Source organism: Callospermophilus lateralis, chromosome 11, assembly GCF_048772815.1.
Source record: "Callospermophilus lateralis isolate mCalLat2 chromosome 11, mCalLat2.hap1, whole genome shotgun sequence".
NCBI lineage: Eukaryota > Metazoa > Chordata > Mammalia > Rodentia > Sciuridae > Callospermophilus > Callospermophilus lateralis.
Genome location: NC_135315.1, coordinates 37,290,602 through 37,318,564, shown reverse-complemented (window position 1 = coordinate 37,318,564; position 27,963 = coordinate 37,290,602). Strand labels below are relative to the sequence as shown.

Sequence of the window (27,963 nt, the reverse complement as noted above, 5' to 3'; positions counted from 1 at the left end):
CCTGGGTCAGGGCTGGGAGGGGCAGACCGAGGCTGTTGGCTGAGGTGGGCAGAACTGCAGAGCAGCATCCCAGGAGCAAGCGACCTGCTGAGAGGGTGAGCTGCCCGGGAGACTCCAGGGAGAAGGTCCTGGGAACCCTCAGGCTTGCTGGGAGATGACAGTGCAGGCCTTTGACCCTTGGCTTCCCCCAACTGGGCTGAGAGGCACTGGGACTTAGATACCCTCCCAAGGGGTCAGGCTCTGAGCAAATGTTATAATGTCCTTCAGGGGTGATTATTTTGGGGGTGCTCAGGTAGGTCCCTTCCATGCAGAATGCCCACCCTCCACCCTGGTGGTGACCTGGGGCCCTGGACCTCAGGCCAAGAGCCCTGCCCTGGGTCTGGAGTGAGGGGCTGACCAGATAGAGCTGCCCCTGTCCAGACAGATGGCCGAGGTGGAAGCGGCACAGCTGAAGGAGGAGGGGAACCGGCACTTCCAGTGCCAGGACTACAAGGCGGCGACGAAGAGCTACAGCCAGGCCCTGAAGCTGACCAAGGACAAGTCGCTGCTGGCCACGCTCTATCGGAATCGGGCAGCCTGTGGCCTGAAGATGGTCTGTGCAGACTCTGGGGCGGGAGCTGGGCTGGGGGGTCTTGGGGCTGGGAGGCAGGGCTGGGAGATAGTCCCTTTCCTGATAGGAATTGGCCATCTCACCTGGACACTGTGGGGTGGAGAAGGGTGCCTCTAACTGCCCAACCCAATTCTCTGGAGAGAGACTTTCACCCAATTCACCATCAGCCTAACGCCAGGGGCTTTTCAGATGCAATTTCATGGAGACTTGAGAACAACCCTCTGAGGTAGCTGTTGCTGTCATCTCCACGTTGCAGACATGAAACTCAGGACTCAGGGGGCTTCATGAATTTGTCCTGGCTCTCCCAGGTGGTCACAGAGCCCAGATTCAAATTCGAGTTTGTCTGATGCCAAAGCCCGTCCACTTTCCCATGCCTGGGGCTGCCCAGCAAACCTTCTTCTGACTCTGCCAGGACACTCTCTGGTGGTCTTTGTTTTGGGTCCCCATCAATTGTCTCCTTCCCCTCCCCCATTTCTCAGGAGAGCTACGTCCAAGCAGCTTCAGATGCCTCAAGAGGTGAGTCCCCCCACCCCTGACTCTGCCTCTCTCAGCATGGTCTGAACTGGGTTTTGATTTGGTTACAGTTTTTTTTTTCCCCTTGAAGAAACAGTGATAGTCTAGAGAGAGTTCAGAAGTGATAGAACTAGACAGGCATGGTGGCGCATGCCTGTAATCCCAGCATCTTGGGAGGCTGAGGCAGGAGGATTACGAGTTCAAAGCCAGCCTCAGCAACGGTAAGGCGCTAAGCAACTCAGGGATACCCTATCTCTAAATAAAATACAAAATAGGGCTGGGGATGTGGCTCAGTGGTCGAGTGCCACTGAGTTCATTCCCTGGTACCAAAAACAAACAAAAAAGAAAGAAAGAAAAAAGAAAAAGAAAAAAAGAGAAGAAAAAAAGAAAAGATCTGTGGGTATAGTTCAGTGGTAAAGCACCCCTGGGTTCAATCTCCAGTAATACACTCACACATACATACATTCACACATGCACAAAGGGAGAGAGGGAACCGAAACAATTGAAGGAAGCAGCAATATTTAGCCCCAGGAAGGCAACTCCCAGGTGGACAGACAGGCTGCCTTCAAATACCTAAAGGTTGTCACAAGGAACCAGAGTTGGATTTCATCTCAGGGGTTCCAGAGCCAGACTTAGGATAAAAGGACAAAGTTAAAGGGAGTATATAAGGAAGAGGGAAGGGTTCTCTAACAGAGCTGCCTGGCTATCTTGAGAAGGAGGGAGCTCCCAGTTGCAGGAGACATGCAACTGCCAATCAGATGAACCCCGAGGAGACTGGAGCATCAGGACCTGAGTGAGGTGACTCTAAAGCTCTCTTCCAGTCTTAAGACTCCGTGGGTCTTACTGTCTCCCTAACAAAAAGACGGTATGGGACAGATAGTCCACATGGGTGGATAATCTCCAAGGAAGACAGGATTCTGCAGTTGGGGCTGGAGTGGAAGAGGTGGTCCGCAGCCTGGCGCCCTGAGACTCTGCCCTCTCCCCTCTCTAGCCATCGACATCAACTCCTCAGACATCAAGGCTCTGTATCGGCGATGCCAGGCACTAGAGCACCTAGGAAAGTTGGACCAGGCCTTCAAGGATGTGCAGCGCTGTGCCACCCTTGAGCCACGAAACCAGAACTTCCAGGAGACGCTGAGGAGGCTCAATACCAGCATCCAGGAGAAGGTAGCTGGGGTGCGAGGGAAGCAGGACCTCAGGACAGAGCCAGCCCTACCTCCATGCTTTGAGCTGGAGACAGCAAGGGGCCCCGGCAGGCTCCACAGGACTGCTGAGCAGGAGCACCTACCTGTGCGTGTTGTGATGCTGTCTGAGGACACAAGACAGCCAGGGCTAGAACAAGGGTCTTCTAAACTCCAGATGGAAGTTTTTTTTTTTTTTTTTTAAAAAAAAAAAAACTATGATCACTTAGCATTTAAATCTCTAAGGGAATTATTTATTCTAAAATTGGGCTGATGTTTCCTTCTCTTCCAAGACTATTATGATGACCGAATGGGCTAAAGAATGGAAACAGATTGTGAGCATCAAGAGGCAAAGACTTAACTTTGTTCATCATTCTATCCCCAACTTCTAGAGCAGTGCCTGGCACACAGTTGTTATTCAGTTAACTTTTGTTGAATGAATAAATGAATGTGCCAGGGCCCAGAATAAACTTTTTTTATTTGTTCTTATTAGTTACGCATGATGGTAAAATATATTTTGACATAAATACATAAAATGTATTTTGAGTATAGCTTCTCATTCTTCTGGTTGTACATGATGTAGAATTACATTGGTCATGTGATCATGTATGCGCATAGGATAGTAATGTCCGATTCATTCTACTATCTTTCCTTTTCCCATTCCCCCTCCATTCCCTTCATTCCCCTTTGTCTAATTCAGAATACTTCTTCTTCCCCGCACCTCCCCACTCCGTTCCTTTATTCTGAGTTAGCACCGGCATATCAGAGAAAACATTTGGCCTTTGGTTTTTGGGGATTGGCTTATTTCCAGAATAAAATTTTAATATTTACTGAGAAGAATAGATCGAAATAATGTGACCCAATTCTGCCTCCCTCATAAATACCTCCTCTCTCTTCAGCTCCGCGTTCAATTCTCCACAGACTCCAGGGTACAGAACATGTTTGAGATCCTCTTGGACCAAAACAGTGATGCTGATAAGCTGGAAAAGGTGAGTGACAGGCGGCGCCAGTCAGTCAGCAGAGGGCGCTCTCGGACCCGCGGCTCAGGCTGCTGGGTTTCTCAGGATCTCTGCATTTAAAGGCCCGGAGCTGTTCAGGAGTAAAGGAGTGAGAGCGCTGGTCCTTGAAGAACGTAGGGGAAAATTAGCCCAAAGTCAAGCACGTTAGAAAACAGTGCCTTAAATAGAGTGAATCAGTATGGAGAGTCATGCAGCAGGGTCAGATCCTGTCTTTAAGATTCTGATATTTTATTCATCAGAGATTTTTTTTTTTTTGGCATTGATTTTGATTTTCAAGAACATTGCACAACATATTATTTACCTGGATTACTAACTTTGGGGTCCCTCTTTAAATTTTGCACCCAAGGGTAATGCCTCACTTGCCTCACTGTAATTTCAGAACTGAGAAACAATGAGAAATTCAAATAATATTTTATTTCATTTAGAAATATTGAAAGTCATTCTGAAACATTAAAATATGTATTGGTATGGAGGGTTGTGGCTCTGTGGTAGAGCACTTGCCTGGCATGTGGGAGGCTCTGGGTTCAATTCTCAGCACCACATATAAATAAATGAATAATATAAAAGTTCATCAACATCTAAAAATAAAAATTAAAAAATAGTACTGATACATTTTAACCAAATGTGGTGCAGTATTTTTTTTTAATGTTCCCTTCTATTCCTCCTTTGGAAAAAAGAAATTGAACATTTGAGTGTTCCACATTCAAGAACTTGATAGACAGTGCCTGGGGGTGGGAGATGTTAATTTTAGTCAGAATATCCACATGATATGCAAATATCTTTTTTTTCCCCCCTGTATTGGAGATTGAACTCAGGGGTTCTCTACCACTGAGTTACATCTGTGGACCTTTTTATTTTATTGGAGAGGAGGTCTCTCTAAGATGTGCAAGCTGGCCTTGAATTTGTGATCCTCTTTGGCCTCTTGAGTAACTGGAATTACACGTGTGCATCACCACATCCAGCTTGGAGTCTTTTTTTTTTTAAAAAAATATATGTATATATATTTTTAATTGCATATGGACACACAATACCCCCATTTTTATTTATTTAATTTTGATGTGGTGCTGAGGACCAAACCCAGTGCCCCACACATGCCAGCCAAGTGCTCTGAGCTACAATCCCAGCCCTTGGAATCTTTTTTATCTATAATTTTACTAAGTGTTTTTCTTGCTTTGGTTCCTTTTTTTTTTTTTTTTTAATCAGGGATTGAACCTAAGGGTGCTTAACTCCTGAACCACATTCCCAGCCCCTTTTTTAAAAAATATTTTATTTAGATACAGGGTCTTGCTAAGTTGCTTAGAGCCTCACTGAGATGCTGAGGCTGACTTTGAAGCCAAAATCCTCTGCCTCTGCCTCCTGATTCACTGGGATTACAGGTGTGTGCAATCACGCCCAGATTGGTTTTTGTTTTCGTTTTGTGGGTCCCCTCTCTTCTAGAGCTGGGCATCATAGACAGGGCCTTGTGTATGCTAATATAGCTCGACCACTGAGCTATATTCCCAAAACTTATCTATAACTTTAATGGCTGCAATATATTTCTCAAGTTGATGTTTATGCAGGTTACTTTGACTTCTTTTTTTGTTTTGGATGTTGATGAACCTTTATTTTATTCATTTATTTATATGCAGTGCTGAGAATCAAACCCATTGCCTCACACATGCTAGGCAGGCATTCTACCACTGAGCCACAACCTGCCCTGACTTCTTTGGAATTTTGTTTTGGGGCTGTGTTTCCAGGAGCAGGATTATAAGAGAATACAATGTTCTGAGACCCACTGCTGGCACCAAGCCCTGTACTTGGCCCCTGAACAAAGCCTCAGCAATCTTCCCTCCCTCTTGACCCTCCCTGTCTCTTCCTTCCCTCAGGCTGCCAACAACCTCATTGTGCTGGGCAGGGAGGAAGCAGGGGCTGAGAGGATCTTCCAGAACAATGGGGTGGCCCTGCTGCTGCAGCTCCTGGACACTAAGAGGCCTGAGCTGGTGCTGGCTGCAGTGCGGACTCTGTCAGGCATGTGCAGTGGCCACCGAGCGAGGGTGAGGACCCCGGGACTGGTGTGCCCAGGGCAGATGGCTGCCAGTACTGGGACATGGAGGGCGACACAGGCCCAGGGCTGTGACTGGCATAAAGGGAACCTGATAAAAAGTCTAGAGCATTTTCCTGTCCGCCAACCTTGGTTGTATGGTCCCTGTTTCAAAAGAGTATTTCAGGCCTTTTCTGATTGAGCTGGAAAAGGGTTTCATAAAACAAAGGTATCAGGAGTGATTCAAAGGAAGGAGCTGAAGGCAAGGGTAGGCTAGATTACATTTTTTAATACTGTCTTTGAATCCAATGTGTATTTTACCCTCACACCATATCTCAATATGGTCTTGCTTTGTTGCAAGGACTCTCTATCCCTGTGTGGTATGGGCCTGCTGTTTTTGGGGGTGCCCTTATTAACCTCTGGAAAGAGGTTTCCCAGGCTGTGAGTCTCATGAAAGCGTGGCTGCCTGTGCTCGTTTCCCTATGGCATGGAGTGGGATGGGAGTGGATCTTACCCACCTCCTCATGTGCATGGTAGCCGGGAAGGACAGATGGTGCAGCTGACTGTGGTTCTTGTTGGGGGTCTAGGCCACGGCAATTCTGCACGCAGTTGGCATAGACCGGATCTGTGGCTTCATGTCTGTGGAGAACGAGGAGATGGCTCTGGCCATCTGCAACCTGCTGCAGGCCATCATTGACTCCCTGTCTGGGGAGGACAAGCGGGAGCATCGAGGGAAGGAAGAGGCCCTGGTTCTAGGTAGGAGATGTTCTCTTTGGTCTAAGTGGTTTCAAAGGGACAGTCAGGCACCAGACTGGGCATTTCCTGTCTGTGGAGGTGGCCTGGTTATTTATTAATTTATCTATTTATTTATCGGTACTGGGAATTGAACCAGGCACTTTACCGCTGATCTACATCCATAGCCCTTTTCATTTTTTATTTTGAGACAGGATCTCTCTTAGTTGATTAATTAAGGCCTTGCTACATTGATGAGGCTGGCCTTGAACTTGCAATTCTCCTGCCTCAGCATCTTGAATGGCTGGGATCACAGATCTGCCTCCACGCCCTTTTTATTTTTTAAGATAAGATCTTACTAAGTTGCTTGGCCCTGGTTTTATTTTTATATGTGTTTTCTGATTATAAAAAGCATGAGAGGCATAACAACAGTATTTACAGTAACCAAAAAGGTGGAAATTACACAAATGTCAACAGGGCATGATGGTACACACCTGTAATCCCAGCAACTCGGGAGGTGGAGGCAAGAGAATTGCAAGTTTGAGACCAGCTTCAGCAATTTAGTAAGATCCCTTTCTTAAAATAAAGAATAGAAAGGGCTGGGGATTTAGCTCAAGTGGTAGAGCATCCCAGGGTTCAATTTCTAGTCTCATTTGGAAAAAAAAAATCTCTATGACTAGAGAAGCAAAATATGACATACACATGCCAATGAATATTATTCAACCTTAACAAGGAAGTCAGTTGTGACATGCTACAACACAGAGGAACCATGAAGGCATTACACTAATTGAAATAAGCCAGTTGCGAAAGGACAAATACCATGTGAATCCAGTTACAGAATGTACTGGAGTCAAATTCATAGAGACAGGAAGTAGAAAGTTGGTTGGAGGGACTGGGGAAGGGGCAACAAGGAGTTTAATGAATATAAAAGTTTCAGTTTTGTCAGGTGAAAAACTTTCTGTGGATGAATAATGGCGTTTGCCCAACAATGTGAATATAAAAGAGTGGGCAGTGGAGTGGGCTGGGGATATAGCTCAGTTGGTAGAGTTCCTGCCTCATATGTACAAGGCCCTGGGTTCAATCCGCAGCACCACACACACACACACACATATACACACACATACAAATATGACTACTGAAAAGTACACTTAAAATAGTAAGTTTTATGTTATGTATATATTTTTTTAAAAATTTTTTTTGTAGTTGTAGATGGACAGATGCCTTTATTTTTTATTTTATTTTATTATTTTTTTTAGAGAGAGGGAGAGAGAGAGAGAGAGAGAATTTTTTAATATTTATTTTTTAGTTTTTCGGCGGACATAACATCTTTGTTTTGTATGTGGTGCTGAGGATCGAACCCAGGCCGCATGCATGCCAGGTGAGCACGCTACCGCCTGAGCCACATCCCCAGCCCATGTTATGTATATTTTATCCCAATTTAAAAGAGGCTTATTAGAGAAACTTGGGGAAATATAGAAATATGTAAGGATGAGAAAAAAATACCTGTTACTCATTCAGTAACCACTATTATCATCACTGTGTGTGTCTGTCCTGTTTCTATCCATATAAATATAAAAATTCTTATAAATATCTATTTAACAAAATTGGAATTCTGCTTTGTATAGTTTCGTGATTTTATCTTCCTTTAGTATTATATTAATATTGCATACCATTTAAAATTCCTTTTTTTTTTTTTGAATTGGGATTTAAATTCAGGTAAAGCTACCATTGATCTACATTACAGCCCTTTTTATTTTTATTTTATTTTTTATATCTATTTATTAGTTTCAGGTGGACACAATATCTTTATTTTATTTTTACGTAGTGCTGAGAATCGAACCCAGTGCCTCTTGCATGCTAGGTGAGCACGATACCACTTGAGCCACATCCCCAGTCCCCTTTTTATTTTTTAAGATAAGATCTCACTGTTACTTGGGCCTTGCTAAGTTGCTGAGATTGGCCTTGAACTTGGGATCCTCCTGCCTCAGCCTCTCAAGTCACTGGGATTACAGGTGTGCACCACCATGCCTGGCTCGGCATTTGCCTGTTAACGTCCACAGTGGGCAGGGAAGTCCTGGCATCACAGGCCGAAGCTGGAATTCAGGCTCCCAGGACATCTGAGTTTGGGAGTGGGGAGTCCAACGTCTGTAAGGAATATAAATTTCCTTTCTAGAAAGCATTTTATTAAATCACTTTATTAACAACTACATACAGTGTCCCTGGATCTCTGCCAGTCATTGCCAGGAAGTGAAGCACTCTCTAAGAACCTGAGCTACTTAAGGGCTGTTGTGGAAAACAGTGTTCAGAGGGGCTAAGAACCCTGGGGGTGTTGACGAGGGATTTCTTTATTTTGGGGGGTGATATAGGCAACATTATAGTCTCCTGGGACATTCACACATCCAGAAAGCAGTGGATTTAATATCCCCAGAGTCCTTCTAGAAGCTTCTACCCTTCCTGATACGATCTGAGACATTCTACTCCTTGCTATTGACTTCTATCCTCTTGTTCCTCAGACACCAAGAAGGACCTGAAGCAGATCACCAGTCACCTGCTTGACATGCTGGTCAGTAAGAAGGTGTCTGGCCAGGGCAGGGACCAGGCGCTGAACCTGCTCAATAAGAATGTTCCCAGGAAGGACCTCGCCATTCATGACAACTCCCGTACCATCTATGTGGTGGACAATGGTGAGGAGATGGGAGGGTCTGGGGCTCACATGGCCTTTTGGGTGGACACCAGGGCGCCTGGCAGGCAGCAGAAAGCAGAAGAGGTTTTCTAGCAGATGGTGACTAAATTCATCAGATCCAGGTTCACCTCTCCCCTTAACCGGCTTCTCTAATTGCTCAGGAATCATACCTGTGGCTTTCTAACCTGCTCTCATTCTCTCACGGGTTTTATGACATGGAGAGTATGCCTGGTTCTAAGAGGTTCAAGTCAACCTCTCTGGGGGTGAAATTGATCTTTCAATATTACACTTCTCTTGTTTGATTTTCATAGATCTCAGTGAAGTGCACATGCAGTTGCTTAGACCTTACAGATCACAAGTCGCTGTAGTGCTTGAGGCTGGCCCTCTATGCCATTTTCCCCCAGTTCTGGTCTTCTCTGCACATATTTAAGTGGAACATCAGCAGTCACTTCTCTCTGCACTGGGATCTAGGGTCAACCACATGGTCTATAGGGTGGGGCAAGGTGGGGAGCAATGTTTTTTTATTCTGTTCTTTTGTTGAAGAGCACCAGAATGAGTAGCACTCGGGTTACAATACAGTGGACTTAAAAATTCTGATACAGTAACTCAAAGCTGCAGTGTTGAGTTTCATGTGTAATACAAACTGGGGCGGAGCAAAGCTTCCCTTAGATCAAACCTGAAGTGAGCTCTTGGCCAGGGAAGGGGTGAAGACTGTCAAGGAGGTGTCTGGGGTTCTAATAGAAGAGGAATGAGGTGCTCAAGGCACAAGAAGGATGGAAGCCAGGAGATGAGATTGGGGAGGTGACGGGAAGTGGAGCAGGTGTCTTTGGGAGCCAGGTTGGGTTGCTTCTTTGGGCCCCTTTCGGTCCTGCCAACCACTTTTTTTTTGTGTTTGGTTGTGACATAATAAATACATGTCATAAATAAACAGGTATAAATAAGTAAACAGGCATCTGCACCTGTTTTCTATACCAGTTGGAATCTTCAAAGTGATAAGTGTCCTCTTATGCTAATGAGATGGCCAGTGGCTTGAGATTTGGATAGACTCAGGACAAGGAGCACAGGTTGCCAGGGGAGCCAACTGTATGATTAGAGGCTTGGGACTTTCTGTCCCATCCCTCAACCCCTCTCCCACCTCTGACCTCTGCGAGGTGAGGGGAGAGGGCCAGAGGTGGAGTTAATCACTAATGGCCAGTGTCTTGATTGATCATGTCTACATCATGGAGCCCCCACATAAAAGGCTCTAACTGAAGGGTTCTGAGAGCTTCCAGCTTGGCGAAGACTTAGAGGTGCTGTGAGGGTAGTGCCCCTGGAGAGGGCTGGGGGGTGCCACACGTCTTCCCCAGACCTCCTCCTGTGTGTGTCTTCCATCTGGCTCTTCCTGATTGCAGCTTTCATAATAAAGCTGAAAATATAGTAGGCAAATTATTTTCCTGATTTCTGTGAGCTCTTCTAGTAAGTTTTAGAACTTAGGGAGGGGACTGTAGGAGACATTATTTGTAGCCAGTTTGCACAGAAGTAAGTTGTGGGAAACGTGGAACAGCATCTGAAGTAGAGGCAGATTGTAGGCCTGAGCCCTCAGCCTCTGGGTCAGTGTTAACCCCAGGTAGAGAGTGTCCGAGTTGAACTGCAGGACACCCAGCTCACATCAGATGTGAAGAACCAAGAGGAGTAATGGAGATGAAATGGAAGTTTTCCTTAAAGCCAAAAAATACACAGAGCACAAAATTGCAGCTAAGCATTTAAAATTCCTTCTTAACACTCAGAGTTTCAGACTTCCCATATTTACCCTGTGTGTTCTTTCCACATCCATGTACCACCCAAGGGCTGGCCAACTCCCAGCCACCTCTGAAGCCTGGCCCTGGGATCAAGCTGTCTGTTGTCCCAGAGGCAGCATAGCCTAGTGGTCAAAGGTAGGGATACTGTTTGACATCAGAGATCGCGGGGAGAGCATCCTCTCTACATCTCTTGCCTGCTCCATGATCTTGGGTGACTGCCTTGGATTCTATAAGTCTTGACTTTCTGCTCTGAAAGATGGGAATAATGATTCCTAACAGGAGGTTAGGGTCAGGATAAAATCAAATACACCTTGGCATATAGCAAATGCTTAAACTAAACTTGCAAGTTTTCTTGAAGCTAATTGTCCTATCCGTGGTGTAACCATCCAGTATCATATCTTCCTTCAGTGTTGTATGTTCTTTCCATACTGCTTTGAAGACAGGACCTAAATGGTACACATTTAATCCTTCACTTATTCCACAACTACGTGACTATTAAACTAGTCTGATGGAGGAAGTCACTTAAGAATCTCTACCCAGGTGGGCACAGTGATGCACACCTATATTTCCAGCAGCTTGGGAAGCTGAGACAGGGGTGTCACGAGTTCCAAGCCAGCTTCAGCAACAGTGAGGTGCTAAGCAACTCAGTGAGACCTGTCTCTAAATAAAATACAAAATAGGGCTGGGGATGTGGCTCAGTAGTTGAGTACTTTTGAGTTCAATCCCTGGTACAAAAAAAAAAAAAGAAAGAATCTTCACCCAAAGATAATAATAAGAAATATATTATTGCCTAAATACATAATGGACTTTATTGAATGACAATTATGTCTCAGATGGGCATCAGGCTATTTTTGCTTATTACTTTCTTATTGAATCCTCAAGCTCTATAAGGCAGGTAGTATTATGCCCATTTGCACAATTTAAGAAACTGTGGCCTAGAGAAAAGAGAAGATAAAATAGTATGTGAGGAAGACTGCGAGTCTACTCACAGAATGTTAGCACTGCTAGAGTCAGTCCTCTGAGATCAACTCATCATGATTTTGAAAAGGTGAAAATGGAGGCCCACAGAGAATGGTGGATCACTCCAGGTAGGGGCAGAGCCAGGTGGAGGACCTGGGTCTCTTGTCCCCACTCCGGTGCCCTAGGCTCTCCTGTCCAAAGGCAGGGTTGGAGCGAAGCCAGAGACAGGACATTGCTTAGTCAGGGGTATGTTCCTGAGGACAGAGCCCAGCAGGAATCTCCCTCTTGCCCCTGTCCTCCTGCAGGCCTGAGGAAGATTCTGAAGGTAGTGGGGCAGGTTCCAGATCTGCCCTCCTGCCTGCCCCTGACCGACAACACCCGCATGCTGGCCTCCATCCTCATTAACAAGCTCTACGATGACCTGCGATGTGATCCGGAGCGGGATCATTTCCGGAAGATCTGTGAGGAGTATATCACGTGAGTCTCCTGGGTGGGTGGTTCTGGCTCAGGGTCTCTCTTGAAGTTACAATCCTATGTTGGCCCGGGCTGCAGCCATCCAAAGGCTCGACTGGACTTCCAAGATGGCGCACTCACCTGATTGGCATGCTGGTGCTGGCTGTTGGTGGGAGGCCTCAGTTCCTCCCCATGTGGACTTCTCCACAGGCTGCAGAAGAGTCCTCACCATGGCAGCTGCTTCCCTGAGTGATGATCCAGGGTAGAGCAGGGAGGAGGGCAGTGTCTCTCACCCACCAGCCTCAGCAGCCGCACACCATCCCTCGCACGTTCTAGTCATTAGGAGCAAGTCCTCAATCTGGCCTTGACCCAGATTCAGTCCCAGGTTGTCGATTCTGCAGATTTTGCCACAAAATTGATACAGGTGAATTAAAATAGGTGGAAATCATTATCTAGAGCCTATATCTAGATTATATTAATAAATATCATAATTGTGACATCGTAGTATTATTATTATATATTGCATAATGGTATTATATACTATCTTAAAGTTTTTAAAGGTATTCTACATCTGGGACAATGCCACAAGATGGGTTAAGGGAAGAGAATTTACATTCCACCTTTGGAAGGGAGGGGTGTCAGTATATTTCTGGACACGGGTTGGGGGTGTGGCTCCATGGTAGGGCGGCCTACCTAGCACGCATGGGGCCTTGGGTTCAATCCTCAGCACCGAAAACAACAAAAAATTGGGCATATTTTAAACCCACCCCAGTCTCCTGTAGTTGGGAGGGACACCCATGGGCTGTCAGGCGGGAGGCGAGCTCTGGGGAGACTTTAAGAATGGGTGGCTTTAGAGACAAGATCGGGCCCTCTGAAGCCAAGTGTGCTGGGTCTTCTCCCTGCTGCTTCCTCATCTCAGATGGTCTGTCTGGGTCTCCGTCTGTCCTTATGTGTCCTCTCCCTCCTCCTCCTACTGCCATGTGACCTTTGGACTGTTGCAGTGATTTTCAGATTGGTAAACTGCTCAGATTTCTGGGACACACCTGTGGCTTAGTCGTGGGGGTGTGGTCAGGAAGCCAGGACTGAGCCAGGTGAAGCTCAGGTGGTGAAGACGCTGCCTTTACTGTGCTTCTCCTTTCTCTCTTCCCAGGGTCTGCAAACTGTTTCTGTAAATGGCCAGAGAAGAACAGACATATATTTCTCTTTTTAATTATTTTTAAAAATATTATTATTACTATTATTATTTTTGCAGTACTGGAGATGAAACCCGGAGGCGGGGGGGGGGTTTCTACCACTAGTCTATATTTCCAGCCCATTTTTATTTATTTATTTTTATTTCCAGACAGCTAAGTCGCTGAGGCTGGTCTTGAACTTCCATCCTCAGCCTCCCAAGCAGCTGGGATTATAGGCACTCACCCCCATGCCTGGCTTATCTATTTTTTAAAATTCATTCTTTAATTATAGGTGGACACTATTTTAATTTTATTTTTACATGGTGCTGAGGATTGAACCCAGTGCCTCATGCTTGCTTGCTAGCCACAACCCCAGCCCTATCTATATTTTTTAAACAACCCTTTAAAATACAAAAATGCTTCTCTGCTCCTGGATCTGCCGGCCCCTGCTCTCTCCCATGGCTTCTGCTGACCCCTGACTTTGGTTCTCCTAGAGCTCCTCACAGTGACCCTGGCTTTTCCTACAGAGCTTCAGCTTTTCCCACTCACTCCAGAGCCCCCCATGAGATCCCAAGTTGAGTTCCACCCCCTCACTTGACAGAGGAAGGGGCTGAGATGTGATGCCAAGCCATCCAGTGCACGGGCACCTTGCTAGGTCCTCTGCCCCCTGTGGCTGTGGGTGCCATCTGTCCCTCCAGATGCTGTGTTGTGCTGTGGAGTCTGGGCTGGAGGCCACAGCTTTTGCTTGTCTGTAGGACCTGCCTCAGCTGAGGACTGTCTCATCCTTCTCAGGGCAGCCAGCATCTGCTGACTTGTCCCTCACGCCAGGTTAAAATCATTTTGCTGGTTGTCCCAACTCCAGAGTCTTCCCTGGCTGAGGCTCTGTGGTGACTGCATTGCAGCCTGATGCCTCCGTCTACCCAGTACAGCTTCCTTAGTACAACTACTACTATCCTCAGTTTTCAGATCAAGAATCGGAAGCTCGAGAGGTTCAGCGAATTGCCCAATGTCACACAGCACACGAGTGGTAGAATCAGCATGCAAATCCAAATCTTTCTGCCTCCACATCTCACTCTTTCCATCCACTTGGACCTGTTACCTTGACAATCCTCACCCTCTGTTTTAGGGGCAAGTTTGACCCCCAGGACATGGACAAGAATGTGAATGCCATTCAGACAGTGTCTGGGATTCTGCAGGGGCCCTTTGACCTGGGCAATCAGCTACTGGGAATGAAAGGCGTTATGGAGATGATGGTGGCGCTGTGTGGCTCAGAGCGCGAGGCTGACCAGCTGGTGGCCGTGGAGGCCCTCATCCATGCCTCCACCAAGCTCAGCCGCGCCACCTTCATCATCACCAATGGTGTGTCATTGCTCAAAAGCATCTACAAGACCACCAAGAATGAGAAGATCAAGATCCGCACGCTGGTGGTGAGTAGGCTGGGCACCACCTGCCCAGGACCAGCCACCGTGCTGAGCACCGAGCACCCAAGGAGGAACAAGGGCTCTCCATTCTAGAGGAGACACCACACTCCTATGGGCCCCTGCAGAGCAGAGTGACATGGGGACAGAGATTCAGAATGGCGGGCCCTGCATTAACCCTGGCCATGTTTTCCTCATGAGTTTTTTCCAGAAAGCATTTTCAGAATGAACGCTAAAAAGCCAGTTTCTTTAACCTGCATGTGTGTGGCAGTTAAGCCTGTTTCCTTTCTTCCATTTTCATTTTACTGAAATTACTTCCATGGATCTTTTCTTTATCTTGTGAACAATTACACAAAAAATTGGAGTCATTGATCCAGTGTTTTATTCACATCATTTTTTTTTTAAACTGATCTTTGCCTCTGATGTAGTGAATTTCTTTATATGGAAGATTTTTTTTTTTCCTACAAGAGTTTAATTTTCCCTGGGTTACATTTTGCACATTTGAATTGGTCCCTCATATGACATGACTTCCTTGCAGTTTTTTGTGCCCTAACTAGGCTGCCCACTGCAGTTGCACATGGTTATCATCCTCTCATGTGGATTTTTCAAACTACCTGTGAGGTTTTCTGGCCACAGGGACTTATTAGAGCAAGGCCTGTCCCCAAACCATGTCCCTGATCCCGCATGTGCCTGTCCCTCCACAGGGCCTCTGCAAGCTCGGCTCTGCAGGGGGCACAGACTATGGTCTCAGGCAGTTTGCTGAAGGCTCCACAGAGAAGCTGGCCAAGCAGTGTCGCAAGTAAGAGGGTCATTTCCAGCCCTTCCTCACGGGCTTCTGTGTAGGGCCCTCTGGGCTGCACTCCGGTGGGTGGTGAAAGGTCCCTCACCTGCTCTCCACCACCCTGAGGTCGCTTCACTCTTTCCTGGAGCCCTGTCACCTTCCCCAGCAGCTCTCCCTCCCCACTTCCAGGTGGCTGTGCAATGCAGCCATAGACACCCGCACCCGGCGCTGGGCGGTGGAGGGCCTGGCCTACCTCACCCTGGATGCTGACGTGAAGGACGACTTTGTCCAGGACATCCCGGCTCTGCAGGCCATGTTTGAGCTGGCGAAGGCAAGTGTGGCCCTGACCTCCAACCGGATTCAGGGCCTACCAGATTCAGGGCCCTCCAGCCCTCCTGTAATCTGGCTGGCCATTTCCCTCTTTCTGGCCCTCACCTTACCTGGCTGAAAGTGAATCCACGTGCCTTCCTGGCAGAGGGAGTATTAACAGCAAGATGGCATGTTTGCCCATGGCCATGAGTGAGGAGGTCCCGAGGGCCTTGGGGCAGCACTTCACTTCCCCTGGAAGCGTGGGAAGGATTTCCAGTAGAGCCAGAGCAGAGCTCCAGCTCCCACCCAAGTGCCCACTCCAGGTAGTGGGATGCGAGTGCGCTGGGCTTTTGAAAGGCACCAAGCAAGGTGCTGGGTGAGAAGCCACTGGCCTACTGTCGTGGTGCTGCTGGGGTTCAGGAGGCATTTCTGCCACCCTCTAAGAGCAGAGCCGGTTCCCCTCCTGTGCCACCCGTACTTCTCCAAGCCGAGCCCCACCAGCCACACTCCTTCCAAGCCAATTTGCTCACCATGTCAGGGAGCTGTCTTGGAAGCAGAGTCCGGTTCCAAAGTTCCTTTCTGCCTCCCCCCTAATCCGGTGTCTACAGACCAGTGACAAGACCATTCTGTACTCAGTGGCCACCACCCTGGTGAACTGCACCAACAGCTATGATGTCAAGGAGGTCATCCCCGAGCTGGTGCAGCTGGCCAAGTTCTCCAAGCAGCACGTGCCTGAGGAGCACCCCAAGGTGGGTACAGGATGCCTCTGGAGGGGGACTGTGTCCCCAGACTTCCCAAACAGGTGGAATGGGAAAACCCGGGGTGCAGGCAGCTGTGTGGAATGTGTTTGGGGAGGATTGGGGATAAAATATTGATCAATTGAGGATGATAATGGCAAGTTTCTCCACCAGATGGCGCTCATGCTTTTCCTTTGTTTTCTGTCTTGGGAGAAAAAACAAGTTTTAGAGTTTAATTTGACACAGAGCCCTGATGAACATGGTTTTCATATGTGGAATCTAGAGAGGGAATAAAAGGGGAAAAGTAGGTGGGACCTCATGAAAATAGGAGAGAGACTAGTAAGGAGAGGAAGCGGGCCACGAGGAAGGAGGAGGGGAGGGCAAGGGAAGGTCCTGGGGATTGATTTTATGTTGTTGATTTCATAGATATGAGACAGCTTTATATCATACTTCCAAGACTTACGAAGATTTGATTTTCTGGGATATCTGGATTTGGGGATGGGTGTTTATGAATAATGAGGGGAGGGATGGGGGTCAGCATGAGCCCAGGTGTCACAAATCTCCTTGGGAGCCTAATACAAGAAAATGATCTACATTTTATTTGCATATAAGTACATATGAAAAAATATTCCCAGCCAATAAAATAATTTAGATTTTTTAAATGATCAAAATGATAATCCTAGGTTGCAAGACTATTGTAGGAAGAGAGCAGGAAACAGTTTTATTTGGCTGCAGCCAGGTTCAGAGGGCACAGCTTTTGCTGTAATCAATTAATTCCCTGAACCCCGAGTTCAAGTAGTTTTAGAATTTTATACCCAGAATGGAAGGGAAGGGGCTCAGAAATTCACAGACTGCGTAAGTTCACATAAAAGCAGCTTTTTCTTTCACTGTTCTGGGCAAGTTAACCCTTCAACGACAACACCTGAGAAGGGGAGAGCTTCTTCTCCCCTTTCTTTCCTCCCCCTGCCAGCTATTACCATGGAGCCCAATTGGTAACTTCTCTTATTTCAAAAATGTAGACATCTCTGTGAAGCCCAGCTCAAGGCCAGAGGCCTTGATAAAGAATTTGTCTTTTTTTTTTTTTTAAATCACACTTTGCAAACACACTTCTACAAACTACTCTACTGGATACATGTTTATGAAAAACAAGTAAAGGGGCGTTCAGCACCTGGAGTGCTGATTTTTTCCTGGCCAGTGGCCAAGTATAATGCAGCAACAGGAAAATAGGAAGTTTAACTACATTGAAGTTTTTTGTAGAGACTCTTTTGCTTATAGTCTTAAAATCAATTATGGTGAAATCAATTTCTGGAGAAGCTTAGGTAAGATTCTTTTTTGTGGAGGAGGGAGTGCCACTACAAAACAAATGAAAGTGTACACTAGAGAAAATAACCACTCCTCAAAATGTGTCCCCGAGACCATGGGTATCTGGTGGGTAGTATGTTGTGCTACCCACCAGATAAAACTGTTGTTTTTCTGTGCATCTTTTTTTTTTTTTTAAAAAAATTAAACTCTATTTAGATTTTTATTGACAAGATATGCATATACATAATAGTGGGATTTTTTTCTTCCTATAGTTATAATCAGAATGTAGTTACCATTTTGTCTGGTTTTGGAAAAATAATTTGTTGGGGGAGGGGGGAAGGAACACTCACCCTGTGTATGGGATTGTAAATTAGTACAATCATTGTGGAGATCAGCATGATGTTCCTTAAAAAGCTAAGAATAGGACTACCATATGACCCAGTGATAACACTCCTTGGGATTTATAAAAAAAAAAAAATTAAAGTCAGCATACTCTTGGGATACATGCATACCCAGGTTTACAGCAACACAATTCACAGTAGCCAAGTTATGGACCCAGCCTAGGTGTCTGTCAACATATGAATGGATAAAGAAAATGTATATACATGCAAAGGAGTTTCTTCAGCCATAAAGAAGAACAAAATTATGTCATTTGCAGGAAAATGGATGGAACTTGAGAGCATTATGTTAAGCAAAATAAGCCAAACTTATTTTGTCAAAGGTCATATATTTTCTTTCATTTGTGGAAAATAGGGAAAAAAAGGAGGAAAAGAGGGGGGAATCTCATGAAAATAGAAGGGAGACTAGTTAGGGAAGAAGGGGACCAGGAGGAAGAAGGAAGGGAGGGAAAGGGAAGGTTCTAGGGAACTAAATTGACCAAATTATGCCATGTGCATGTATGAATGTGTCACAGTGAATCCCACTGTTCTGTATAATTATAACACACCAAGAAAAATTAAAAGCATATGGTGTGATGTGGGTTGGTTATGTGACAATATTATGCTATTTTATATAAAAGACTTGAGAACAAGATACTTTGTGTATTTTGCACATGGCCTCCCATTCTCTGAACTGTTTTTAAAAGTTGCAGGTGCACTTCACCCAGGCAAGGGTGCACAGCGTGTTCTGCTGCTATGAAGGTCCCCTGTGCCTAGAGGTGGCACATGATGTCCGTCTCTTCCCCGCCAATCCCCATTCCAAGGACCAACCTGGGGTTGACTTTGGGTTTCCAGCAAAGCCCACTCCTTGGCTGTCAGCTTCACCTGCTGTCGCCATTTACTCCTGTCTATTCCCCCTCCCCGTCCCCCAATGGAAAGCCAGCCTTTTGCAAGTCACTGTATGTGTCATCTAGTGCTTGGGATCATCCCCTTTTCACTCCACTCCTCTGAGAAAGAGAGAGTTGAGTCTTTGACATTGATTTTCTTACGCATCAGCTCCGCAGGCTCTGTGCTGGGAGCAGGTTGGGCAAAGCAGAGAAGAAGTTCTTACCTGATGGTCGTTGTTTCGGCAAAGGGAACCTAGAGAAGTGCGTTACTTCCTTTTGCTTCTCTAACATCTCGCTGTGAACACAGTGGCCTGGAAACCACATTCGTTACCTTACAGCTCTGGAGGCCGAAGTCAGAGCATCTGTCCCCTGGGCTGAAGTCCAGGGGTCTGCAGGGCTGGCTCCTTCTGGAGTCTCTAGGGGAGAATCTTATTCCTTGACTTTTTCAACTTCTAGAGGCCACCTACATTCTTTGGTTGTGACCTTGAATCATTTTAACCTTTCTCTTTTCACACCTCCTGGTATTAACCCTGAGCTTACTGTGCTGTGGTTTCATCATGATTATTTGGGGCCTACCTACGTTATCCAGGATTATCTGCCCTTCCCCAGTTCCTTCACTTGATCATCTTGGCAAAGTCCCTTTTGTCATGTGAGGTCACACATTCTCAGGTCCTAGGGATTGGGCTGTGGTCACCTGTGAGGGCCATTAGTCAGCCTACCCTAAGAAGTCAGAAACATACCATCTGAAGTTCCAGTACAGATCTGCCTGGTGCCCAGGCCCCTTCTCCACTGCCAACTCTCCCGTCCCCAGGACAAGAAGGACTTTGTGGACATGCGGGTGAAGAGGCTCCTGAAGACAGGTGTCGTCTCCGCTCTCTCCTGCATGGTGAAAGCAGACAGTGCCATCCTCACTGACCAGACCAAGGAGCTGCTGGCCAGGTGCCACTGCAGGGGGCCAGGGGCTGGGCCTGAGGGGACTGGAGGGCAGGAGGCTGGACAGGGAGATGGAAATGGTGGGGGCCTACATGAGGGACCGAGTGAGCCACTGGGTGTCCTAGAGACTGAAGGGGACCAACAATGAAAATGACATGATGGGGCAGATGTGACAGGGGGAAGCTTGTGTCCAGAAGGTGTCCATTCTGGTTGCCTTGTTCCCAGAGATCAAAGGCACAAAGTGCAGCCTACTGGGCAAGATCAGGTTCAGTGCAACAGGTGCCCTGTGGGGAGGCACAGCGGGTGGGGACATGAACAATGGCACCCAAGCAGCCAGACTGGAGGGCCAGGGCTCAGCAGCCAGGAAGGCCTGGTGGAGGTGACAGCTGAGCCCTGATGGAAGAAAAGGAGCCCCTCTAATGTGGGGGAGGGAAAGGCTGCAGGCCTGGAAACAGCATCTGCAGAGACACCAAGGACAGAGGAGAATCCGTGAACTTTGAGTTCTCCTGCGATTCCTCTAGAGCAAGGAGGCCCATGGGGGAGCCGTGCTCACAGGGAGTTAGGAGATCGTGGAGGTGGAGTTTCTCTTGGGTGGCAAGGAGCCCCTGGCAGTGCCCATAAGCAGCCTTGCTTGGCCTCACTTCCTCCTGTGCCACTTAATGTCATCACAGCATCTTCCCAAGGTGGCTCATTGTGCACTCTCCGGGCTTTCCCTGTTCACCCTGGGGCTTCCTGGGCTCTGGCTGCTGGCCTGCGATGGGAGAGGCTGCTGGCAGTTCAAATGCTCTCCTTTATTCTTGGCCTTGCAGGGTGTTCCTGGCGCTGTGTGACAACCCAAAGGACCGAGGCACCATTGTGGCTCAAGGTGGTGGCAAGGTAATGGGTCAGGATAAAGCCTTTGCTTTCCTAGAAGGTGATCTGCTTCACAGGAGCACACAGACTGTGCGTGTGTTTGTGTGTGTGTGTTTGTGTGTACTTGTGTGGGTGTGCTCACGTACCCCTAGCTTGGCCCGAGAATCCTATATCCCTAACCCAACCCAACCTCCTCGAGTACAGTAACTCAGTTATTTGCACTGTCTGGGCTCATGGCCCCAAACCAATATCTGCTTGATTGGCTGGTGCCATGGATGTACTCCGGAATGTCTCTACCTTCCTTGCTATTGGAAGGAAGCCTGGTACCAAGATGGAGACTGTGGACTTTCCTGTAGACTAGAGTTGATTCTTGCTGTGTAACTTGGGGCAGATGCTTACTCTCACTGAGCCACAATTTCTTTCTCTGTAAAATGGAGGCAGGACCCACACACTCACATTTCAGAATGTCACCAGGGTTACATAAAATACATGCAAAGCTCACAGTAGGTGCTCAATAAGTGTCTGCTGTTATGATTAGGTGTGGCTTAGACAGAAAGTAAGGAATCTATTTATTATTTCTCCAAAAATTGAAGGAACCTGTGGATGGGTGGGCAGAAGTGGGGTTGAAGACCTTGATGATTGGGACCCAGGGGAGTGAATCTATGGCTGAATAGTTGTTTTCCAGGATGCTCAAGGGCTGATTATGTCGCAGAGTCTCTGTGAACCTCTGATGGGAGAGAGACACAGCAGCTGGGGTGGGAAGATGGGAGAGGGCTCTGGATCTGCGGCCCAGGTGACCGTGCCCTTTCTTGCAGGCCCTGATTCCACTGGCTTTGGAGGGCACGGATGTGGGCAAGGTGAAGGCGGCCCACGCTCTGGCCAAGATCGCGGCTGTCTCTAACCCAGACATCGCCTTCCCTGGAGAGCGGGTGGGTATTTGGGATGGGTGGGGTAGGGCTGTGGGAGGAGTCTCCTCTGCTCTCATCACCCCAGCTCGGGAGGGGGACCTGGTGCTGTCTCAGGGCCGGTGATGATTCTCCTGGATGCCTGGCCTGGCTGTGCCTGTGACCTTCAGGACTGTCCCCTCAGAAATTCAGTCATCTCATTTACAAAATAAAGGCAACATTCCTGCCTCTGAGGATCATTGTGCAAGACGTGTGGGAAAGTGCTTTGGCAACTTAAGGCTGGCCACCTGCAAATGCAGAGAATGGAGGGAGATGTGGCTCTTGCCCCACCTGATCCGCGACCCCTCCCCACAGGTCTATGAGGTGGTGCGGCCCCTTGTGCGTCTCCTGGACACGCAGAGGGACGGGCTGCAGAACTATGAGGCTCTCTTGGGCCTCACAAACCTGTCTGGGAGGAGTGACAAACTCCGGTGAGTGGGGTGGGATGGGAGGGGCAGGGGTGGGGAGAGATGCCCCAGAAATTTGGGTTGGAATTTCACAGGTCATGTGCTCAAGCCGCTGTGCTCAGACGACAGCATCAGAGGCACTGGGTAGAAACCACAGCGGGAGGGGGTTTGAGTTGGAGGGCGGAAAGACCACACAGAGACTGTGCGAAGCCCAAGGACTAGCAAAAGGGATCTCCAGTGGGGTGGCGTGTTCCTCCCAGGATGCTAGGCCATTTAGTTTATAGCCATGGTGCCCCTCCTGGAGCCAGAGGCAGCAGGTTGCATGCCACCCAGCTGGCTGATGGTGTGGGAGGGACACCATTGGGATGGAGGAATGGCCCCGGCATGGCCAAATCCCCACATGCTCACTACCAAGCACTCAGGGCCTCTCTTCCTCCACCCTCTCGCCCCAGACAGAAGATCTTCAAGGAGAAGGCTTTGCCGGACATCGAGAACTACATGTTTGAGAATCATGACCAGCTGCGGCAGGCGGCCACAGAGTGCATGTGCAACATGGTGGTCAACAAGGAAGTGAGGACTGGGCTCGGGGCGGTGGGGGGGAGACCCAGACAGGGAGGGTCTGGCCAGCAGTCAGGTCTGGTGGGAGATCAGGGGCTCCTAGGATGAGACTAAACCAGCATTTTGATCAGAGAATCTAGGAATATCTAAATCTCTCCTCCATTACAGCCCCTCTCCCTGTAGACACCCTGAGAAAAACATATTCACAACATCCTGTTAATCCAGGCTGGGTTTTTTTTTGACTCCAGAGCTTGTGCGGGATGAGGTGCAAGGTACCATTTTTTCCCAATCTTCTTAGGCCTGAATATCATCGTAGCAAAGCAGGATATGAAACCAGGGCCTATTAGCCCATCCAGAGAGGACAGACACGGAACTTCATTGTGTAGCAAACCTGGAAGGCCCAGGCCTTGGGAGAATCATTCCAAGCTTTCCCAAGGGGAAATGAAGCAGGTTCCTTGGGCATCAGCCCCACCAACAGTCCTGCCTGCCTCTTTTGCTGGTGCCCAGTTGAATGCAGAGGTGGTGCAGCCTCTGGGGTTGGGGGGAATCTCTTATTCTCTTTGACTTTTTCATTGGAGGAATTTCACCCAACCAATCAGGGAAGGCTTCCCGGGGGAGGCGGCATGGGCAAGCTGATGGAAGGAGGAGGAAAACTCCCAGGGATCCTGGGTCAGAGAACTTCAGATGCAAGCCCCCTTCCTGCTTCCCCTGCCTCACCCCAGGAGGCGCAGGTGGGGGGGCATTTGTCTCTGAACCCCCGCAGCTGTCTCCCACAGGTTCAGGAGAGGTTCCTGGCGGATGGGAATGACCGGCTGAAGCTGGTGGTCCTGCTCTGTGGGGAGGATGATGACAAGGTGCAGAATGCGGCCGCTGGAGCCCTGGCCATGCTGACAGCAGCACACAAGAAACTGTGCATCAAGATGACCCAAGTGGTAAGTGTGGGTCCTGGGACAGGAAGAGGCTGGGCGTGCACCAGAGAATCTCCCCACGCTGTCCCTGATGATCCTCTGGGAAGGCCATTCCACAGGGCAATCCCTGCCAGTCCCCATTTCTATTTCTCCTGCCTTAGGAGAGGAGGTCTGTATCCCTTGGCTTCTTCTGGTCATTATTTGGACCTCCTAAGTATGCTGGCTTAAATCCCCTCTGTGTAGTTTCATTCATTATCTTCCACGGTACATACAACTCATTACTTAAGAACACAACAATACAGCTGGGCACCATGGTGCACACCTATAATCCCAGTGACCCGGGAGGCCTCAGCCTCCTGCCTCAGCAAGATGATCACAAGTTCAAGGTCAGCACTGGCAACTTTGTAAGACCCTGTCTCCAGATTAATAAAAATAAATGGACTGGGGATATAGCTCAGCGTAGAGCATTCGCCCAGCATGCGCAAGGCCCTGGGTTAGATCCCCAGTACTAAAAAATAATAATAATAATAATAATAACAATAATAATAACAATAATACCAGCAATGCTCACTGCTGCTGGGCTCCTGAGCTCCCCAGAGAAGTGTGGGAGTGGTTGGGCTGCTGCAGGGAGCTTATGGTTTGGTGAAAAGGCTGCAGGTTCCCTAAAGTGGCTAGGATGAGCAGCTCCTAAGATGGGACTGGGGCCACCACAGCAGGTGTGATGGGACTGATGTGGACATAAAGATGGGTGCAAAATGCAGCTCTCCTTGTTTGGCTAAACTGAGCCTGTGCACTCAGGCCCGCTGGTGGCGAAAAACGTGAACGTCTCATGTCAAGTGTACTCACGTCTGGGTGAGGCAGGCGTTTCAAATAGATGATTTAAGGTATGTGTGTATGTGTGTGCGTGCATGGGTGCAGGTGTGTGTGTGTGTCTGTGTGTTTCTCTCTGTTCTAAAGGGCTTAAGCTCTCGTGGCACCAGAGGTTCTCTGCTGGAGGTAGCTCATTGGCATGGTCTTTGGGTTTCAGCCTCTTTCCCTACAGCAAACCTCTCAGAACTGTAATGTGTGTCAAAATCACCTGGAGAGCTTGTGAAAACAGTTTCCCCAGGTGTTCTGATTCAGTCGATTGGGGTTGGGAAGCTTCTGGTCTGTGGACCACACTTCGAAGCCATTGCTTTAGAGAAGCTTCTGCTGGGACACCTGTGGAATACCCATGGATGCTCTCTGTCTCCTGGCACTTACTGTATGCCAGGTGTCGCTCTGAGCCTTTACATAGATGCATCATTTATTTCTTCCTCCCAATAACTCTGTAAAGTGAGTATTATTATTACCTTTAATTTCTGGACGAGGAAACTGAGGTACAGAACATAACGAGCCCAAGAGCACAATTAGTTAGGAAGGACTGGAGTCCTTTAGGATTGCCAGCCTACCCCTGCACTTCTTCATTCTTCCCGAGGGTCTCAATATTCTTGGCCATCTTCTTGTCCCATCATGGACATGCTGGGGGACTCATGAGACTTCGCAGGCCCATCTTTTGTACAACCTTGGGGCCTATTGAATGCTGGGCATCTCTATGGTCTCACAGCAGATGGGCTGTGCCCAGGGAAGCCAGGCTGCAGATCCTCCTGCCTGGGATTCTGATTGAGTTTCTGTCCTCCTTTCTCTTGACCGCCCAGTGACATCCCAGGGGGACCCATTAGCAGATGTTCATCAGCATACAAATGGTCCTTGAACCTTCCACAGTTAGATGGTTTTCATTTTCTTTCCTGGGGCAGAAGACCCAGTGTAGTGTGTCAAAAAATGTGCTTAGAAGCTTGAAAGGCAGGTACTTGTCTTTTCCTCTCTCTGCCTCCATCTCCCTATCTGAGAGCAGCACAAGCAGGAAGGGATCCCTGCAGACGAAGGGTGGATGAAGGCATGAGGGAGCCCAGGGGAGAACCTCTGGATTGGTGTCAGGTCACCATGGCTTGTTGAGCCCCATGCTAAGCTCTTTCCATGAATCATCTCATTACTCAGCGTGATGTTAGAGAAAGGTGGAGCAGAAGACAGGAGGCTCCTGAAGCTTAGAGAGGGTGAATAACCTAACCAAGGCCATGTGGATGGTATAAATGCTGAGCTAGGACCGGAACACGGATTCTCTGACTGCAGAACCCATGCCAATGTGATGCCTATTCTGCTCTGCTGCCTGGGGTGTGTCTATTGAAGGCTAAAGGAGTCAGTCTCCTGGTTCTACTCTCAGCTTTATCACTGTCTCCTAGGGTGATCAGAGTGATCTAGAGTCCTGCTCCCCCATGCACAGTAATTGGACATCTTCATTTCTGTGGATGGTGGATTGAGGAAGAATGGAGGAGAGGATTCACTCCAGACTCTGGTGTTGATTCTAGGCAAAGCCATGCCTCCCTGCATGGAGTTGTAGTGTGAAAGGCACTTGGCTTGCCCATAAACCCAGAGTGAGAAATCTTATTTCTTTACTTTCTTTCTTTTCTTTTCTTTTTTTTTTTGTGGTGCTGGGGAATTGAACCCAGGGCCTTGTGCTTGGAAGGCAAGCCCTTTACCAACGGAGCTATATCCCCAGCCCAAGAATTCTCATTTCTGAACACTCCACAACCCCATTCTGCTCAGACATGCAGTGGGCCTATCTCTTTACTCTCAAGTTGCTTAAGATGTGAATAGATGGAGGATGTTAATCCTCTGGATTTCCAGATGTGTGGCCATAGCTAAGTTACTTGGCTGTAAGTGTGGCCAATGCTTTCTACTTATCTTGTCCCCAAATCTCCTCTCTCTGTCTCCCTCCTGATTCCTTGACTCCTTCCTTCCCTTTTCGGCCCTCTCCAGACATCCCAGTGGTTGGAGATCCTGCAGCGGCTTTGCCTGCATGACCAGCTGTCAGTCCAACACCGGGGCCTGGTCATCGCCTATAACCTGCTGGCAGCCGATGCTGAGCTGGCCAAGAAGCTGGTGGAGAGCGAGCTGCTGGAGATCCTGACCGTGGTGGGCAAACAGGAGCCAGACGAGAAGAAGGCAGCTGTGGTTCAGACAGCCAGGGAGTGCCTCATCAAGTGCATGGATTATGGCTTCATTAAGCCAGTGTCATAGACAAGGGCGCCCAGGGGCGCTGAGGCTGGTTCTGTATTGTGTCAAGTCCTGAGCTGGGTACTCCCAGAGTATCAGTTCATTTGTGGATCATAGCAGTGACAATTAATTTTCAACAAAATGGAAAATGTTTGTTTCCTGAGTTGTTCCCACTTGTCCTAAGAAAGTTTGGGTGTTTCTGGCTCTCTTGCTCCCTGCCTCCTTACGTGTGTCATGGTTCAGAAGTTCTTGGAATAATCTCCATCTGTAATTAGAAGACAGATTGGATAATTTTTTTCTGCACCCATTCTGAAGGTCAGGATAATGGGCTGAAGTTCTTTCTATTTTGGAAAATGAATTGTGTGGTAGGTAGGCACTAACAGACGTGTGTCTATGAGGATTAATGCTGTTGTATTTGGATTCTGGCTTGTGCTGGTTTTTATACACTCTCCCCACACTGTTGGATCAGGCTGTCCAGAACTGCTTTTTCACCTGCAGTGTCCTGTCCCAGCCCTGTGCCCCTTCCCTTCAGCCCACGTTGATGGAAGTGTAGTTTACGTTGGGCACAGGGGCATCATCCTTGAGATTTGCTTGGCAAAGTCTTCCAAACAAGATGGACACAGTGAATATAAATAAAACGCAATGTACTTTAAGCAAAAATTAAATTTATCTTGACCGCCCAGGAAAAGGCCTGACATAGTTGTTAGATCCAGTGGTTCAACGTTGTCACCAATATTATTCTCTGGGGGAGGGCCTTTTTCTCCCTCTCATCTCCCCACCCCATATCTTGTCTTGATTTCCTCTGGGGTTTGGCCTCATTCTCTGTGAGGCTGTCTCCGTGCGGGAGGAATAATAAGTCTCCAGCAGCTCCAGACTTACATAGTTGTTATGGTTCAATACAGTAGAGAAGAAAAGGAACATTTTCAGTAACCCAGCAAAATTCCCAGCAATGAGTAGGATGTCCAGCTTGGTTGTGTTTCCATCCGTGAGCCAATCCCATCCAGAGGTGACTGCTCATTGCCAGGCTCAGGTCATATCAATGAGTCTGGGATGAGAAGGAGCTTCATTCCTGTCCAATTGACATGGATGGATCAGGGTTCCTAAAGAATGGAAGAGACGTGTCACCACAGAAGAATGCTATGATCAAAGAACGTGCTCTGGGTGTCAGGCCTAGCCACAGAAGAATGACACAAGCAGGGTGCTTGTAGATGTGACTTTCTCCATGAATACTGCCTTCCCAGCATGGCTGAGATCTGTGATGGAGTACTATGCCCCAGTATGTCCCAGTTCCACCCACATTTATTGAAAGGCTAATGTTTCTGATAATCATCATTGGGTAGAAGGTAGGGCATTGAGA

At 47.9% G+C, this 27,963-nt stretch overlaps 1 protein-coding gene across 2 annotated transcripts; it reads left to right on the top strand.

Annotated features, from left to right (window-relative positions):
- On the top strand, positions 1-27,963 carry Unc45b (unc-45 myosin chaperone B). 2 transcript variants are annotated; one of them, XM_076869553.1, is made up of 20 exons: positions 1-95; positions 425-592; positions 1,090-1,126; positions 2,115-2,290; positions 3,204-3,293; positions 5,189-5,356; positions 5,931-6,099; positions 8,589-8,759; positions 11,802-11,973; positions 14,248-14,548; positions 15,244-15,338; positions 15,510-15,651; positions 16,238-16,378; positions 19,744-19,871; positions 20,675-20,741; positions 21,533-21,646; positions 21,977-22,092; positions 22,521-22,638; positions 23,403-23,558; positions 26,370-27,963. In XM_076869553.1, exons 2-20 carry the CDS (start codon positions 425-427, stop codon positions 26,628-26,630), a joined length of 2,790 nt encoding a protein of 929 aa, XP_076725668.1. In that variant the 5' UTR covers positions 1-95; the 3' UTR covers positions 26,631-27,963. The 2 variants fall into 2 exon arrangements, with proteins under 2 accessions (XP_076725668.1, XP_076725667.1); XM_076869552.1 differs by having other exon boundaries at positions 421-592.

Excerpts from the sequence above, each read along its gene's own strand:
- Unc45b (XM_076869553.1), top strand. The coding sequence starts at position 425 with ATGGCCGAGGTGGAAGCGGCACAGCTGAAGGAGGAGGGGAACCGGCAC. Across the intron at positions 16,379-19,743 it reads TGCCTGAGGAGCACCCCAAG|GACAAGAAGGACTTTGTGGA; the intron begins GTGGGTACAGGA and ends TCCCGTCCCCAG. Across the intron at positions 19,872-20,674 it reads ACCAAGGAGCTGCTGGCCAG|GGTGTTCCTGGCGCTGTGTG; the intron begins GTGCCACTGCAG and ends TTGGCCTTGCAG.